General features: G+C 34.4%; 1 protein-coding gene across 3 annotated transcripts in view; it reads left to right on the top strand.

The window, feature by feature from the left end:
* Window positions 1–19650, top strand: part of ERCC6L2 (ERCC excision repair 6 like 2) — a 140388-nt gene that overhangs the window by 21199 nt on the left and 99539 nt on the right. For 2 of the 3 annotated variants that reach the window (XM_089913020.1, XM_022558976.2), the window contains exon 3: window positions 12815–12937. In XM_089913020.1, the coding sequence (XP_089769146.1) occupies window positions 12815–12937 (123 nt within the window). Of the gene's footprint in view, window positions 1–1897; window positions 2045–12814; window positions 12938–19650 lie in introns of all 3 variants that reach the window. The other variant, XM_022558978.2, reaches the window with a different exon arrangement.

Raw genomic sequence — 19650 nt, 5'->3', positions numbered from 1 at the left:
TATCTCATGCTCTTGGATTGGAAGAAGTAATATTGTTAAAATGGCCATCCTTCCCAAAGCAATCTACAGATGTACTGCAATCCCTATCAAAATTCCTGTGACATTTTTCACAGAACTAGAACAAATAATCCTAAAATTTCTATAGAACCGCAAAAGACCCAGAATTGCCAAGGGAATCCTGAGGAAAAAGAACAAAGCTGGAGGTATAACCTGTACAGACTGCAGACTATACTGCAAAGCCACAGAAATCAAAAGAGTGTGGTATTGGCACTAAAACAGACATATAGATCAATGGAACAGAATAGAGAGCCCAGAAATAAACCCATGCACCTGTGGTCAATTAATCTACGACAAAGGAGGCAAGAATATACAATGGAGGAAAGAGTCTCTTCAACAAGTGGTGTTGGGAAAGCTGGATAACTACATGAAAACAATGAAATTAGAATATTCTCTCACACCATATACAAAAATAAACTCGAAGTAGTTTAACACCTAAGTACATGACCCCATAAAACTTGTAGAAGAGAACATAAGCAAAACATTCTCTGACATAAATCATAGCAATATTTTCTTAGGTCAGTCTCCCAATGCAAAAAATAAAAGCAAAAATAAACAAATGGGCCCTAATCAAACTTAAAAGCTTAGCACAGCAAAGGGAACCATCAACAAAATTAAAAGACAACATACAGAATGGGAGAAAATATTTGCAAATGATGTGACCAAAAAGGGATTAAGATGCAAAATATACAAACATCTTGTACAACTCAATATCAAAAAAGCAAACAACCCAAGCAAAAAAATGGGCAGAATACCTAAATAGGCATTTTAACAAAGAAAACATACAGATGGCCAACAGGCACATGAAAAGATGCTCAACATTGCTAATTATTAGAGAAATGCAAATCAAAACTACAATGAGGTGTTCCCTCACACTGGTTAGAATGGCTATCATCAAAAAGTCTACAAATAATAAATTTTGGAGAGGGTGCAGAGTAAAGAGAATCCTCCTACACTTGGTGGGAATGTAAATCAGTGTAGCCACTATGGAAAACAGTATGGAGTTTCCTTAAAAAACTGAAAATAGAGCTACGGTATGATCCAGCAATCCTACTCCTGGGCATATATCTAGAAAAGATGAAAACACTAATTCAAAAAGATACATGCATCCCAGTGTTCATAGCAGCACTATTTGCAATACCCAAGATATGGAAATAACCCAAGTGCCCATTAACAGATGATTGGTTTAATAAGATGTGGTATGTGTGTGTATACACACACACACAATGGAATATTACTCAGCGCCCCCAAAAGAATGTAGTGTTGCCATTTGCAGCAACATGGGTGGACCTAGAGATCATTATGCTTAGTGAAGTAAGTCAAAAAGAAAAGGACAAATACTAATGATATTCTTATGTTCCACTTCTATGTGGAACATAGAAAATTATGTGTATACACACACACACACACACACACAGACAACAGAAAAAGACTCACAGACGTAGAAAATAAACTTATGGTTACCAAAGTGGAGTGGGAGTGAGGAGGGACAAATTAGGAATATGGATTAACAGATACAAACTATTATATATAAAATAGATAAGCAACAAGGATTTACTGTATAGCACAGGGAATTATAATCAGTATCTTATAATAAGCTATAATGGAGTATAATCGAAAAAAAGTAACTGAATCACTGTGCTGTACACCTGAAACTAAAAATATTGTAAATCAGCTATACTTAAGTAAAAAAAAAAGTAATTGTCCAGTGCTTAAAACTCAGTCTTTTGTGGAACATTCTTTATGTCTCCTTTAATCTCAATTCTATGTAGTACATCAATCATTTTTCTCTCACCAATCTCTTGCTGAATTTTTCAGTAACTTTATTTTTATTCATCAGTTTTTTCTCAACAGTGCTTCTTCAACTCTTCTCCATTACCTCCTCAGTCGCCCATGCCAACTCATGGATTTCAAACTGCTGGAGGATAGAAATAAGCCTTTCATCTAAACTTTTGCAGTGCCCAGGACAGTACCTGGCATGTAGTAGGTAATAAGTATATTAATATATTTTATTGAATGCATTAATTAAAGTTGAATTGAGTAATCATATCTTTCTGTGGTTATATATTTAATGACCCCTAACCTATGTGCCATGTTCTACGATATACATTTTCCATTAAACGTATGTTAATTAGGCATTATTCATGCATTTTATTGATGAAAAAGTTGAAATTTATGGCGACATTATAGAAATTGCACAGGGTCACATAGGTAGTATAATGTTGGTTGGTCAGACTCCAAAGTCTTTGCCATAGCTCCTGCATTACACTGCCTTTTGTAATGTGGGTTCAGAATGCAGACTTTAAAGAATATTTTAAAACTCAGCAGAAGTTTTGACCATCCTTATTTATCATTATTTTACAGTCTTTTAGATAACATAATTTACTGAAAATCTACTTTGTTTATTGTGATATGCAAGATTGTATTCAGGGCATAAAGCCTCCTTACCTCAGTGAAATGATGCTAACAAAAATAGCTCTTGTTGGGCTTCCCTGGTGATGCAGTGGTTGAGAGTCCTCCTGCCGATGCAGGGGACGCAGGTTCGTGCCCCAGTCCAGGAGGATCCCACATGCCGTGGAGCGGCTAGGCCCGTGAGCCATGGCTGCTGAGCCTGCGCATCCGGAGCCTGTGCTCTGCAACGGGAGAGGCCACAACAGTGAGAGGCCCGCGTACAGCAAAAAAAAAAAAAAAAAAGCTCTTGTTTATTGAATCATTCTTATGTACTAGCTTGATATTTTACATACTTTTCCTCTTTTTCTCAAGAACTAAAATAATAGTGATTATATCATACATAAATGCATACTCATAAAACTGTAAGGTATAATTTTTTTATTGAGATGAAATTCACGTAACATAAATTAACCATTTCAATTTTTGCAATTCAGTGGCATTTAGTGCATTCACAGTGTTGTGCAACCCCCATCTCTCTCTGGTTTCACAACTTTTGCATCTCCACAGAACAATACCCCGTACGCATTAAGTAATCAGTTTTCTTTTCCCCTTCCCACCATCCCTTGCCAACCACTAATTGATCTTCTGCATCTATAGGTTTGCTTTTTCTGAATATTTCATATAAAGGAAATACAGTTGTGACTTTTTGTGTCTGGTGCTTTCATTTAGTGTAATGCTTTCAAGGCTCATCCAAGTTGTAGCATGTATCAGTACTTCATCCTTTTTATGGCTGAATAATATTCAGTTGCATGTAAATACAACAATTTTGTTTACCCATTTATCCTTTGATGGACATTTGGGTTGTTTCTACGTTTTGGCTACTGTGTATAATGCAGTTATACACATTTGTGTATAAGTTTCTTTGTGGACATATGCTTTCATTTCCCTTGTATATATACCTAGGAGTGGAATTACTAGGTCATATGGTAATTCTATGTTTAATTTTTTGTGCAACTGCTAAACCATTTTCCACAATGGCTGCACCATATTACATTCCCACTAGCAATGTATGAGGTTTCATGTTTCTTCACATCCTTCTCAACACTGTTATTTTCTGTTTTCTTCATAGTAGCTATCCTAGTGCATATGAAGTGGTACCTCACTGTGGTTTTGATTTGCATTTCTGTAATGATCAACGGTGTTGAACAACTTTTCATGTGCTTTTTGGCCATTTTGTATATCTTCTTTGGAGAATTGTGTATTCATGTTGCTATAGATAGAATGTTTGCATCTCCCGAAAATTCATTTGTTAAAACTCTAATCCCCAATATGATGGTGTTTGGAGATGGGGCCTCTGGAAGGCAATTAGGTCATGAGTGTGAAACCCTCATGATGGTGTTAGTGGCTTTGTAAGAAGAGTTACTAGGAAGTACCCCCTCAGTCTGCTTTCTGTCATCTGAGGATACAAGATGACTGCCATCTGCAAAACAGGAAGTGGGCTTTCACCAGACATCAAATCTTCCAGCACATTGATTTTGAAATTCCTAGCCCCCGGAACTCTGAGAAATGAAAGTTTGATATTTAAGCCATCCAGTCTATGGTAATTTGTTACAGCACTCCAAAGTGACTAAGATACAAGTCCTTTGCCCATTTTTCAGTTGAGCTGGCTGTCCATATATGTATGAGTCTTGATTCTAGTCTTTTTATTGTGTCATTGTTCAGTTTTACTGTACTGAACACTCAATTTTTTTTTGTTTTTCTTGAATTTAACTTAATTTTTTTATACAGCAGGTTCTTTATTAGTTATCCATTTTATACATATTAGTGTATATATGTCAATCCAAATCTCCCAATTCATCGCACCACCACCACCACCCCCGCCACTTTCCCCTCTTGGTATCCATACGTTTGTTCTCTACACCTGTGTCTCAGTTTCTGCCCTGCAAACCAGTTCATCTGTACCATTTTTCTAGGTTCCACATATATGCGTTAATATACGATATTTGTTTTTCTCTTTTTAACTTATTCCTCTCTGTATGACAGTCTCTAGATCCATCCATGTCTCTAATTTCATCCACGTCACCCAATTTCATTCTTTTTTATGGCTGAACAATATTCCATTGTATATATATACCACATCTTCTTTATCCGTTCATCTGTCGATGGGCATTTAGGTTGCTTCCATTTCCTGGCTATTGTAAATAGTGCTGCAATGAACATTGGGGTGCATGTGTCTTTTTGAATTATGGTTTTCTCTGGATATATGCCCAGTAGTGAGATTGCTGGGTCATATGATTCTATTTTTAGATTTTTAAGGAACCTCCATACTGTTCTCCATAGTGGCTGTATCAATTTACATTTCCACCAACAGTGCAAGAGGGTTCCCTTTTCTCCAGGCCCTCTCCAGCATGTTGTTTGCAGATTTTCAGATGATACCCAATCTAACTGGTGTGAGATGACACCTCATTGTAGTTTTCATTTACATTTCTCTAATAATTAGTGATGTGGAGCAGCTTTTTATGTGCTTCTTGGCCATCTGTATGTCTTCTTTGGAGAAATGTCTATTTAGGTCTTCTGCCCAGTTTTGGATTGGGTTGTTTGTTTTTTTAATATTGAGCTGCATGAGCCGTTTATATATTTTGAAGATTAATCCTTTGTCCGTTAATACCTTTGCAAATACTTTCTCCCACTCTGGGGGTTATCTTTTCGTCTGGATTGTAGTGTCCTTTGCTGTGCAAAAACTTTTAACTTTCATTAGGTCCCATTTGTTTATTTTTCTTTTTATTTACATTATTCTAGGAGGTGGATCAAAAAAGATCTTGCTGTGATTTATGTCAAAGAGTGTTCTTCCTATGTTTTCCTCTAAGAGTTTTATAGTGTCCGGTCTTACATTTAGGTCACTAATCCATCTTGATTTTATTTTTGTGTATGGTGTTAGGGAGTGTTCCAATTTCATTATTTTACATGTAGCTGTCCAATTCTCCCAGCATCACTTATTGAAGTGACTGTCTTTTCTCCACTGTGTATCCTTGCCTCCTTTGTTATAGATTAGTTGACCATACCTGCGTGGGTTTATCTCTGGGCTTTCTATCCTGTTCCATTGATCTGCATTTCTGTTTTTGTGCCAGTACCATATTGTCTTGATTACTGTAGTTTTGTACTATAGTCTAAAGTCAGGGAGTCTGATTCCTCCAGCTCTGTTTTTTTCCCTCAAGCCTGCTTTGGCTATTTGGGGTCTTTTGTGTCTCCATACAAATTTTAAGATTTTTTTCTTCCAGTTCTGTTAAAAAAGCCTTTGGTAATTTGATAGGGATTGCATTGAATCTGTAGATTGCTTTGGGTATTATAGTCATTTTCACAATATTCATTCTTCCAATCCAAAAACATGGTATATCTCTCCATCTGTTTGTATCATCTTCACTTTCTTTCCAGTGTCTTGTAGTTTTCTGCATACAGGTCTTTTGTCTCCCTAGGTAGATTTATCCCTAGGTATTTTACTCTTTATGTTGCAATGGTAAATGGGGGTGTTTATTTAATTTCTCTTTCAGATTTTTCATCATTAGTGTATAGGAATGCAAGAGACTTCTGTGCATTAATTTTCTATCCTGCATCTTTACCAAATTCATTGATTAGCTCTTGTAGTTTTCTGGTGGCATCTTTAGGATTCTCTATGTATAGTATCATGTCATCTGCAAACAGTGACAGTTTTACTTGCTATTTTTCAATTTGTATTCCTTTTATTTCTTTTTCTTCTCTGATTGCTGTGGTTACAACTTCCAAAACTATGGTGAATAATAGTGGTGAGGGTGGACATCCTTGTCTTGTTCCTGGTCTTAGAGGAAATGCTTTTAGTTTTTCACCATTGAGAATGATGTTTGCTGTGGGTTTGTCATATACGGCCTTTATTATGTTGAGGTAGGTCCCCTCTGTGCCCACTTTCTGGAGAGTTTTTATCATAAATGGGTGCTGAATTTTGTGAAAAGCTCTTTTTGCATCTATTGAGATGATCATATGGTTTTTCTCCTTCAGTTTGTAAATATGGTGTATCATATTGATTGATTTGCGTATATTGAAGAATTCTTGCATCCCTGGGATAAACCCCACTTGATCATGGTATATGATCCTTTTAATATGCTGTTGGATTCTGTTTGCTGGTATTTTGTTCAGGATTTTTGCATCTCAGTTCATCAGTGATATTGGCCTGTAGTTTTCTTTCTTTGTGACATCTTTGTCTGGTTTTGGTGTCAGGGTGATGGTGGCCTCGTAGAATGAGTTTGTGAGTGTTCCTCCTTGTGCTATATTTTGGAAGAGTTTCAGAAGGATTGGGCTTAGCTCTTCTCTAAATGTTTGATAGAATTCGCCTGTGAAGCCATCTTGTCCTGGGCTTTTGTTTGTTGGAAGATTTTTTTTTTTTTTTTTTTTTTTTTTGCGATACTGCGGGCCTCTCACTGTTGTGGCCTCTCCCGTTGCGGAGCACAGGCTCCGGACGTGCAGGCCCAGTGGCCATGACTCACGGGCCTGGCTGCTCCACGGCATGTGGGATCCTCCCGGACTGGGGCATGAACCTGTGTCCCCTGCATCGGCAGGTGGACTCTCAACCACTGCGCCACCAGGGAAGCCCTGTTGGAAGATTTTTAATCACAGTTTCCATTTCAGTATTTGTCATTGGTCTGTTCAGATTTTCTATTTCTTCCTGGTTCAGTCTCGGAAGGTTGTGCATTTTTAAGAATTTGTCCATTTCTTCCAGGTTGTCCATTTTATTGGCATATAGTTGCTTGTAGTAATCTCTCATGATCCTTTGTATTTTTGCAGTGTCAGTTGTTACTTTTCCTGTTTCATTTCTAATTCTATTGATTTGGGTCTTCTCTGTTTTTTTCTTGATGAGTCTGGCTAGTGGTTTATCAATTTTGTTTATTTTCTCAAAGAACCAGCTTTTAGTTTTATTGATCTTTGCTATCGTTTCCTTCATTTCTTTTTCATTTATTCCTGATCTGATCTTTATGATTTCCTTCCTTCTACTAACTTTGGGTTTTTTTTGTTCTTCTTTCTCTGATTGCTTTAGGTGTAAGTTTAGGTTGTTTATTTGAGTTGTTTCTTTTTTATTAAGGTAGGATTGTATTGCCATAAACTTCCCTCTTAGAACTGCTTTTGCTGCATCCCATAAGCTTTGGTTCACCTTGTTTTCATTGTCATTTGTTTCTAGGTATTTTTTGATTTCCTCCTTGATTTCTTCAGTGATCGCTTGGTTATTAAGTAGTGTATTGTTTAGCCTCCATGTGTTTGTATTTTTTTACAGTTTTTTTACTGTAATTGATATCCAGCCTCATAGCCTTGTGGTCTGAAAAGACACTTGATACGATTTCAGTTTTCTTAAATATATCCAGGCTTGATTTGTGACCCAAGATATGGTCTGTCCTGGAGAATGTTCCATGAAAACTTTAGAACATGGTGTATTCTGTTGTTTTTGGATGGAATGTCCTATAAATATCATTAAGTCCGTCTTGTTTAATGTATCATTTAAAGCTTGTGTCTCCTTATTTATTTTCATTTTGGATGATCTGTTCATTGATAAAAGTGGGGTATTAAAATCCCCTACTATGATTGTGTTACTGTCGATTTCCCATTTTATGGTTGTTAGTTACTATTTGCCTTATGTATTGAGGTGCTCCTATTTTGGGTGCATTAAATTTTACAATTGTTATATCTTCTTTCTGGATTGATCTCTTAATCTTTATGTAGTGTCCTTGTCTCTTGTAATAGTCTTTGTTTTAAAGTCTATTTTGTCTGATATAAGAATTGCTACTCCAGCCTCTTTTGATTTCCATTTGCATGGAATATCTTTTTCCGTCCCCTCACTTTCAGTCTGTATGTGTCCCTAGGTCTGAAGTGGGTCGCTTTTAGACAGCATATATACTGGTCTTTTTTTGTATCCATTCAGCCAGTCTGTGTCTTTTGGTTGGAGCATTTAACCCATTTACATTTAAGGTAATTATCGATATGTATGTTCTTATTACCATTTTCTTAATTGTTTTGGGTTTGTTATTGTTGGTCTTTTCCTTCTCATGTGTTTCCTGCCTAGAGAAGTTCCTTTAGCATTTGTTGAAAGGCTGGTTTGGTTGTGCTGAATTCTCTTAGCTTTTGCTTGTCTGTAAAGGTTTTAGTTTCTCCGTCAAATCTGAATGAGATCCTTGCTCAGTAGAGTAATGTTGGTTGTAGATTTTTCCCTGTCATCACTTTTTTCTTCCATGTTCAATATTAAAATGGCTACACAAAAATTCACCAATTTTGATGTTTTTTTTTTAAATGCACACTGATATGACAGCTGTCACATACAATCTAACAAAATTGTTTTGAATGAAGTTAGAAGACAACTAAGTGCTACTAGAACCATCTTATGGAAAAAACAGAGCAAACCTTTTGGCCAACCCAATAGACTGTCCTATTTTAATTTATTTTTATTTTAAGGAAGCTAAGAGTTAGGAAAGCTAAGTGTAATACCTAAGATACTAGTTATCTAAATTTTGAAGGTTAAACCAACATTACATTTCCAGAGTCAACCAAACTTGGTGTTAGTATATATTTCTTTTTTACATTTCTATGTTCCATTTGCTAATACTTTAAGAGTTTTGCTTCTATGTGAGTGTGAGAAATTGGCCTGTAAATTTCCCATATTTTTGTTAGATTTCCTTATCAAGGTTATGTTGAACTCATAAAATGAGTTGAGAACATTTCTCCCTTTTTCTAAAATCTGGAAGAGTTTGTCTAAGACTGGCATTATAGCTTTCTTTAGCATTGGTGGACTTTATTGGTGGCTATTTGACCCTTAGTTTTCTTTGTAGAAGGTTTGTAATTATGTATTTAGATTTCTATAATAGTTATTTGAATATGTAAAATTTCCATTTCTTCTTGTTTCAGTGTTGATAAGTTCTATTTTTCCATTTCACCTAAAATTTCACAGTTATTGGCATAACAATGTTTATTATGTTTTATACATATTTTTCTGTGTGTTTGCGTGTTCTGTTTCTCTTTTTTTTTATCAATTTTCTAGGGGTCATCACTTTTAAAAATCTTTTAACAGAAGGATCATTTGGCTTTGTCAATCTTTTTTATTTTATGCTTTTTCATGCTTTATAATTCTATTTTTGTGTGTTAAGTTTTCTGTTATTTTTATATATTTTTCAGATAGATTCTTAAATATTTTATTAGCTGGTTCTCTTCTGTCCTAATATATATGCATTTAAGTTCATAAAGCATGGCTTTAAGTGTATTCCACAAATTTAATATGTAATTATTACTCATTAGTATTCAACTTAAATATTTTCTAATCTCCACTGTGAGTTCCACTTTGAAATATATTCCTTACGTTCCAAATATTTGGGGATTTTCTGTTTATATTTTTTGTTATTTCTGATTTCTTGCACTGTGACCAAAGAACATATTCTGTATGATTTTTGTCTGTTGGATGTATTAAGATTTGCTCTATGACTTTCATGTCATTTGGTAAATATTTTATGTGTACTTTAAGTGAAACTATGCTTTGCTGTAGTTTACAGTGGTCTATCAAATGTTTATTAGATAAAGTTTGCTTACCATTTTATTCAAATATTCTATATCTTTACTGATTTCTTTGTTTTTTTCTTACTAAGTTATTTCAAAATCTACCATTGTGCTTATCAATTTGACTACTTTTGTTTCAGTAAATGTTTCTTCTTTAGTAATTTACACTTCGTATAACTTCCAAATGAATTAATCAGTATCAAGTGTGCCTCTTTAATATAGTAATGCTTTTTGCCTCAGTATTATATTAATATAGCTATATCAACTTTCGTTGGGTTTTTGTTTGAATGGTCTTTCTCTACCTCTTGTTGTAGATGTTTTTTGTGTAAGTGGCACACATATTGTGAACAGAACCTCCATACTGTTCTCCATAGTGTCTGTACCAACTTACATTCCCACCAACAGTGTAGGAGGGTTCCTTTTTCTCCACACCCTTTCCAGCATTTATTATTTATAGACTTTTTGATGATGGCCATTCTGCCTGGAGTGAGGTGATACCTCGTTGTAGTTTTGATTTGCATTTCTCTAATAATTAGTGATGTTGAGCATTTTTTTCATGTTCCTTTTGGCCATCTTTATGTCTTCTTCGGAGAAATGTCTATTTAGATCTTCTCCCCATTTTTTGGTTGAGTTGTTTGTTTTATTGATGTTGAGTTGTATGAGCGATTTGTATATTTTGGAAATTAATCCCTTGTTAGTCACATCATTTGCAAATATTTTCTCCCATTATGTAGGTTGTCTTTTGTTTTGTTTATGGTTTCCTTTGCTGTGGAAAAGGTTTTCAATTTAATTAGGTCCCAGTTTATTTTTATTTCCATTACTCTAGGAGACGGATCCAAAAAGATATTGCTGCATTTTATGTCAGAGTGTTCTGCCTGTGTTTTTCTTTAGGAGTTTTTTACATTTAGGCAGTGACAGATTCAATGCAATCCCTATCAAATTACCAATGGCATTTTTCACAGAAGTAGAGCAAAAAATTTTAAAATTTGTATGGAAACACAAAAGACCCCAGATAGACAAAGTAACCTTGAGAAAGAAAAAACAGAGTTGGGGGAATCAGGCTCCCTGACTTCAGACTGTTCTATAAAGCTTCAATAATCAAAGGTATGTGATACTGGCACAAAAACAGACATAGATCAGTGGAACAGGATAGAAAATCCAGAAATAAACCCATGCACCTATGGTCAATTAATCTATGACAAAGGAGGCAAGAATATACAGTGGAGAAAAAACAGTCTCTTTAATTAGTGGCACTGGGAAAACTGGACAGCTACATGTAAAGAATGAAATTAGAAGATTCTCTAACACCATATACAAAAAATAAAGTCAAAATGGATTAAAGACCTAAATAAAAATATCACTCCATTGTATAGTGTCTCCACTGTTTTTGCTGCAAGATCAGCTATTTGTCTAATTGTTGCTTAATAGATAATCTGTTTTTTCCTCTGACCACTTTTAATATATTTCTGTCTCAAATTTTGAGCAGTTTTTTCCCTGCAGGAACTACTTGTGGATTTTTGTTTTTTGGCTTCATGTTCTTAGTCGACATGGAATATGTGGCTTTTTAAAAAAATTATTTAATCTATTTTTGGCTGTGCTGGGTCTTCTTTGCTGTGTACAGGCTTTCTCTAGCTGCGGCAAGTGAGGGCTACTCTTCGTTGCAGTACGCGGGCTACTCATTGCAGTGGCTTCTCTTGTTGTGGAGCATGGGCTCTAGAGCGCAGGCTCAGTAGTTGTGGTGCGTGGGCTCAGTAGCTCCGTGGCATGTGGGATCTTCCTGCACCAGGGGTTGAACCCTTGTTCCCTGCATTGGCAGATGGATTCTTAACCTCTGTGTATGGCTTGATTTTTGAAATCAGTTTTTGAAAGCTTTCAGCCCTTATCTCTTCAAATACTTCTGCAGTATTCTTTTTCTTCTATCATTTGAGATTCACATTGTAGGATCTACACCATGTTGAAAACACTATTTTTTGATAGTTTTTCTAATTCTCTCATATTTTTTCTTTAGATTTTAATATTTGTATAACTTATTTTTCTAAAGTAATGATCAGTTATTTTCCCCCATATATATGTATACCTCATATATTTTCCCCTTAATATTTAAAACAACTCTTCCAGTATTATATTTGGTATTTTCATACAATTTTAGTTATTCAAAGAGATTAACTTAGTTGCCCAAGTTCACATATCTGCCAAGCAACTTAGGTTGAAATTTGAACCAAGGTCTAGTTTAAATATCTCTTGCTTTTCATTGTATGAAGTTACATTTCCTTTTTTCCTATGTCTTTTTGTCTTTCTCATTTGATATTTGGAGAATAGCTGTTATTCAGAATGGTGTGTATAATGATGAATTGCCTTAGTTTATCTTAAAATAACATTCTGTCATTCCACCTATATGTATTGGATACAGAAAAATGCACAAATTTTTGAGCCAAGTATTACCCCTTTAATGAGTTTATTTTCTACAAGGAAAAAGGAATGTACACAGTTTATTGTAATAGAGAATATGATATCTCAACTGATGAGATCAAGAATGAATTCATTGAGTGAGTAGAACTTATCATGGAAGAGATGGCAATGTGAGAATTTTTATTTTAATTTTTTTTTATTGCATTCAAGGGTAACTTTTATATTATAGATTTGTTAATACAAATAAAGAAAACTGATACTAGTGGTTCATATTGTGTTTCCTCCCAGCAAATCTATTTGTACATACTCAAATTGTCACTTACTGAGTATTCAGGTAAACAGTAAAATTTTGTCCATCACGATACACAGTGATTGAAAAAATTGGATTTTTTCTCCGTAGGTTATTTCATTTTTGGCTGCAGTTTTGGGTAAAAAGGGAACTCGTGAAGATATTGAAAATAATATGCCAGAGTTTTTACTAAGAAGTATGAAAAAGGAACCCCTTTCTTCTACAGCAAAAAAGGTAAGATATCTAGAAATGTACAGTTCATGAAGCTGGTATTGCAAAAGTGTCTGGAAACTTTTAAACATTATACATTATAGTATAAATTTAAAACATAAGGATTTAAAGACATTATTTAAACATTTCTTTCATAGACCTAATTTCTGAAGGATTATCAGTTTTGTCCTCAAGTTAGATATGATTGACTCTGAAAGTAGCAAAATGTAATTTCAGTTTGAATTTTGGGGGTGGGTTGGGGCTTTCAATCTTTTGCTTGGCAAGATTTACATGACTTAATTTGATTAATTTGTTAAATTTCCATGAATGTGTATGTAAAGTTAATTGAAGTCCATTGTATTGTTTTTTATCTATGTGAGAATGAAATACAGACAGTAGTAGATATTGCTAACACAGGTGCCTCAATGATAAAGTTGCATAGCAGAATAATTACCTCCTGAATATATGAAACAAATCCATCCTATACAAGGAACATCAAAGTTGGAATCAGAAAGGCTAAGGTCTGGGCTTGTCACTGTCTCTGCCCATGTGACTGTTAATGCTATTCATATCCATTCTTCAGCTTTCTCCTTTGTAAATGTGTGTTTATAAATATCTTATACATAATTCTTATAAAAAATAAAAGATTTCTAAAAAAAAATGAAATGCAAAAAAGAAAGGTGTACTATAGGTATGTGTCTGACTTTTATATTGTCCTCAGCATCCAGGAAACTGGATAGAAATAAAGTTTAACTGATTTCGTGAAATCCTTACCATATTATGGTGATGATCCACTTTCTGCACGTTTTTAAACAGTGTCTTTTACATATTTCTTATATATAAGATTGCTGAGAAGTCCAAGTTTACTCTTGTCTATGATTAAGGGCATTTCAGTGTAAAATTTTGAGAAGTATTGGCTTAAGGTATTAAAAAATCTTATTACTTTAAATTTCCTATTATTTTCAATAACATAGGTACATTCTTTTTTTTTTTGCGGTTCGCGGGCCTCTCACTGTTGTGGCCTCTCCCGTTGCGGAGCACAGGCTCCGGACGCGCAGGCCCAGCAGCCATGGCTCACGGGCCCAGCCACTCGGTGGCATGTGGGATCCTCCCAGACCAGGGCACAAACCTGCGTCCCCTGCATCGGCAGATGGACTCCCAACCACTGCGCCACCAGGGAAGCCCTAGGTCCATTCTTAGTGTCAATTTAAATTTGACCCTAAAGAAGCATTATAATTCTTAATGTGTTTTAAGTTTTCAAGAGTTCAAGTACTGTTTTTAGCTTTGTTTTCAGATTGATTTGAATGTGTTGGACCATCCTTGCATCCCTGGAATAAATCTCACTTAACGATGGTGTATGATCCTTTTAATGTATTGTTGAATTCAGTTTGCTAGTATTTCACTGAGGATTTATGTTTATCAGGGATATTAGCCTGTAATTTTCCTTTCTTGTGGTGTTCTTGTCTGGTTTTGGTATCAGGGTAATGCTGGCCTTGTAAATGTTTGGAAGTATCACCTCCTTTTCTATGTTTTTTGGAAGAATGTGGGAAGAATTGGTGTTAATTTGGTAGAATTTACCAGTGAATGTGTCTGGTCCTAGATTTTTGTTTGTTTGGAGGTTTTTGGTTAATGATTGACTCTCCTTACTAGTAATTGTTCCGTTCTGATTTTCTGTTTGTTCATGATTCAGTCTTGGTAGGTTGTCTGTTTATAGTAATTTGTCCATTTCTTCTAGTTTATCTAATTTGGTGGTGTATAATAGTGCAGAGTAATTTCACATGATCCTTTGTATTTCTGTGTTATTATTTGTAATGTCTCCTGTTTCATTTCTAATTATATTTATTTGAGCCTTCTCTCTTTTTCTTAGTCTAGTTAAGGGTGTCAGTTTTGTTTATCTTTTCAAAAAACAGCCCTTAGTTTTATTAATTTTTTCTATTATCTCTCTAGTCTCTATTTCATTTATCCTCTCTGATCTTTGTTGTTTCTTTCCTTCTAACTTTGGGCTTAATTTGTTCCTCTTTTTCTAGATTCTTAAGGTATAAAGTTGGGTTGTACATATGACTTTTTTTTTTTAATATAGGCATTTATCACTATATACTTCCCTCTTAGAACTCCTTTTGCTGTGTCCCATAAGTTTTGGTATGTTGTGTTTCAGTTTTCATTTGTCTTAAGGTATTTTTTGATTTCGTTTTTGATTTCTTCTTTGACCCATTGGCTGTTGAGGAGCATATTATTTAATCTCGACATATTTGTGGATTTTTTAGTTTTCCCCTTTGACTGATATCATACCATTATGTGATAAGATATTTGATATGATTTCAGTCTTCTTAAGTTTATTAAGACTTGTCTTGTCTCATAACATTTTATCTGTCCTGGAGAATGTTCCATATGTGCTTGAGAAGAATATGTATTCTGCTCCTGTTGAATGTTCTGTATGTGTCACTAGGTCCATCTGATCCAATGTGTAGTTTAAGTTCAATGTTTCTTTATTGATTTTCTGTCTGAGTGATCCATTGTTGAAAGTGGAGTATTGAAGTTCCCTATTATTTTATTGTTGTCATTTTTTTCCTCTTCACATCTGTTAATATTTCCTTTATATACGTAGGTGTTCTGATATTGGGTGTATAAATATTTACAGCTGTTACATCCTCTTGATGAATTGACCCTTTTATCATGATCTAATGACCTTCTTTGTCTCTAAGAATAGCTATCCCCACTTTCTTTTGGTTTCCATTTGCATGGAATATCATTTTCCATCCACTCACCTTAAGTTTATATGTGTCTTTAAAGCTGAAGTGAATTTCATTGGTAATATGTGTTTGGGTCTTTTTTAAAAAAAATCCATTCAACCACTTTATGTCTTTTGATTGGAGAATTTAATCTATTTACATTTAATGTTCCATTCGTTTCCATGACCCAGTCCTTCCAACTGCCTGTTCTTCATTGAGTTTTTTGTTGTTGTTTTATTTTGTTGGTTGTTGTCATATTTAAGTTTCTTCTAGGAAAACTCACTTTGTGGGTTTTCTTTTTTTTTTTTTTGGAAATTTTCTCTTATGTAGGTAAAGGATGGATTCCTCAGGTCTTCAAGTATGTCAGTTCTCATCTGTTTTTGTAGTGTTCTGATCATCCGGTAGTGCCCTTCCAGGCATTTTACTGCTATTATGGATTGATTTTTATATTTGTCCTTTTGTTTTATTGGCATCAATAAATGCATGTGTTTAGTTAATCATTTGAACTGGAATTCTATAAAGAATGTTTTTAATGAGATTACCAGTGACATCCTACAGTATTCCCCAGAAGCAAATCCAAACAAAACTTATAATTTTGTGTGATGAAATTTACAAAAGATAAATTTGTCTTGATTCATTTAAAACCTCAGTGCATTTTTTTTTTTTTTTTTTTTTTTTTTTAAACATCTTTATTGGGGTATAATTGCTTTACAATGGTGTGTTAGTTTCTGCTTTATAACAAAGTGAATCAGTTATACATATACATATGTTCCCATATGTCTTCCCTCTTGCGTCTCCCTCCCTCCCACTCTCCCTATCCCACCCCTCCAGGCTGTCACAAAGCACCGAGCTAATATCCCTGTGCCTTGCGGCTGCTTCCCCCTAGCTATCTACCTTACTACGTTTGTTAGTGTGTATATGTCCATGACTCTCTCTCACCCTGTCAAAGCTCACCTCAGTGCATTTTTAAAAGATAGTCTATTGGGCTTCCCTGGTGGCACAGTGGTTGAGAATCTGCCTGCCAATGCAGGGGACACGGGTTCAAGCCCTAGTCTGGGAAGATCCCACATGCCATGGAGCAACTGGGCCCGTGAGCCACAATTACTGAGCCTGTACGTCTGGAGCCTGTGCTCCACAACAAGAGAGGCCGCGATAGTGAGAGGCCCATGCACCGTGATGGAGAGTGGCCCCTCCTTGCCACAACTAGAGAAAGCCCTCACACAGAAATGAAGACCCAACACAGCCATAAATAAATAAATTTAAAAGATAGTCTATTAAATAGCTAGAAGAGAAATAAATTTCTTTATATTTATTATGCTAATGCCAAAATTGCAATGGAATATTGAAAAATTAATGTTCGAACTACTTGAAAAAAATCCTTTTAATGAATTTAAATGTTATCAATTAAGGAGTGATGGGTTTGAGGTATGTATGTGTGATACACGATGCATCTTATATATATTTTTAACCTTTTCAAGTGTGAATAAATCATCTAAGAATGTGTGAAATAGATGTTTTGTGCCAAGAATAAATTCCTAAAGGAAAAGATACAAACTATACGTTTCAAATATTCTTGGAATGATTCTTTAGATTTAGGCTGTTAAGATTGGGATTCAGTCTTTATGAAAATGAATCAAAGTAAATTCTTTTAAAAATACTACTATCTTGTATAATAAAACTTCAAAGATTCTGTGTAAAATTCATAATCAGTATTAATGCAGAGAGGGAGGATTTTTCTAGCAGTCATAATACCAGCATCAGACACAATTTCAATGGTGATTAAACAAAAATTTTTCCAGTATTTTATTTACTGTACACTATTTCTTTAATTATCTTGCAAATGATGCTACTTGTTTGATTTTTTGCTACTGAGTTCTTCATATATTTTTGATATTAACCCCTTGTTATATACATGGTCTGCAAATATTTTCTCCCATTTAGTAGATTTCCTTTTCATTTTGTTGATGGTTTTCTTTGTTGTACAGAAGCTTTTTAGCTTGATGTAGTCCTACTTTTTGGTGTTTGCTTTTGTTGCCTTTGCCTTTGGTGTCAAATCAAAAAAATCTTGTCAAGATGTAAAGGAGCTTACTGCATATGTTTTCTTCTAGGAGTTTTATGGTTTCAGGTCTTAATTTCAAGTCTTTAATCCATTTTGAGTTCATTTTTGTGTATGGTATAAGACAGTGACCCAATTTCATTCTTTTGCATGTGGTTATCCAGTTTTTCCAGCACCATTTATTGATATCTTGACAATATTTATTCTTCCATGAGCATTGATTATCTTACTATTTATTTGTGACATTTAAAATTTTTTTCATCAGTGTCTCATAGTTTTCAGTATACAGACTTTTTATTTCTTTGTTTAAATTTATTTCTAATTATTTTATCCTTTTTGATACAGTTGTAAATGAGATTGTTTGCTTAACTTCTCTTTCTAATAGTTGTTAGTGTGTAAAAATGAAATGGATTTTTGTATTGATTTTGTATCCTGTAACTTTACTCAATTTATTAATTCTAACAGTTTTCTGGTGGAATGTTTAGGGTTTTCCGTGTATTTCTATGTCTTTGGCAAATAGTGACAGTTTTACTTCCTTTCAAATTTGGATTTTTTTTCCCCTCTGGTTAGGATTTTCAGTACTATGGGAATAAAAGTGGTGAAAGTGTGCATCTTTGTCTTGTTCCTTGTCTTACAGGAAAAGCTTTCAGCTCTCACTATTGAGTATGTTGTTAACTGTGTGCTGGTCATATATGGCCTTTATTATGTTGAGGTATGTTGTCTCTGTACCCAATTTGTTGAGTTTTTATCATAAATGGATGTTGAATTTCCTCAAATGCTTTTTCTGCTCTGTTGAGATGACTGTATGGTTTTTATTCTTCATTTTGTTAATGTGGTGTATCATGCAGTTGATTTGCATATGTTGAATCGTCCTTGCATCTATGGAATAAATCTCATTTGATAATAATTTATGATCATTTTTGATGTATTGTTGGATTCATTTTGCTAATATTTCATTGAGGATTTTTATATTTATGTTCATCAGGGATATAGCCTATAATTTTCCTTTCTTGTGGTATCCTTGTCTGGTTTTGGTATTGGGCCTTATAAAATAAGTTTGGAAGCATCCACTGCTCTTCTGTTTTTTCAAAAAGTTTGAGAAGGATTGGTATTAATTCTTCTTTGAATGTTTGATAGATTTTACCAGTGAAGCTGTCTGGTCCTGAACTTTTGTTTATTTGGAGGTTTTTGGTTACTTATTCAATTTCCTTACTAGGACCTGTTCTGTTCAGATTTTCTATTTCTTCATGATTCAGTCTTGGTACATTGTATGTTTCTAAGAATATATCCCTTTCTTCTAGTTTTCCAATTTGTTGGCATAAAATTGTTATGATCCTTTTTATATCTGTGGTATCAACTGTAAGTTCTCCTCTTTTATTTCTGATTTTATTTGAGCCCTCTATCTTTATTTCTGTTATGTCTAGCTAAAGGTTTTCCAATTTCGTGTGTTGTCAGAGAATCAGCTCTTAGTTTCATTAACCTTGTCTGTCATCTTTTTAGTCTCTATTTTGTTTATTTCCACTCTGAGCTTTATTATTTTCCTCCTTTTACTAACTTTAGGCTTCATTTTCTAGTTTGTGTTTTTCTAGTTCCTTGAGGTGTAAGTTTGGTTGTGTATTTGAGAATTTTTTTGTTTCTTGAGGTAGTCATTTATCACTATGAACTTTCCTCATAGAACTGCTTTTGCTGCAGCAATAAATTTTGGTACATTATATTTCCATTTTCATTTGTCTTAAGGTATTTTTTGATTCCTCCTTTGATTTCTTCTTTGACTCATTGGTTGTTCAGTAGCATGTTGTTTAATATACACAAATTTGTGAATTTTCCAGTTTTTGTCTTGTAATTGATTTCTAGTTTTATACCACTGTCATCAGGAAAGATGCTTGATATGATTTCAACCTTCATAAATATATTGACTTTTTTGTGGCTTAACATATGGCCTATCCTGGAGA

Source organism: Delphinapterus leucas, chromosome 6 (genome assembly GCF_059928025.1).
Source record: "Delphinapterus leucas isolate spDelLeu-1000000601 "Yukka" chromosome 6, BTC_Dleu_Yukka2, whole genome shotgun sequence".
In the NCBI taxonomy this organism is placed as follows: domain Eukaryota; kingdom Metazoa; phylum Chordata; class Mammalia; order Artiodactyla; family Monodontidae; genus Delphinapterus; species Delphinapterus leucas.
This window is presented reverse-complemented; position numbering and strand designations above follow the sequence as displayed.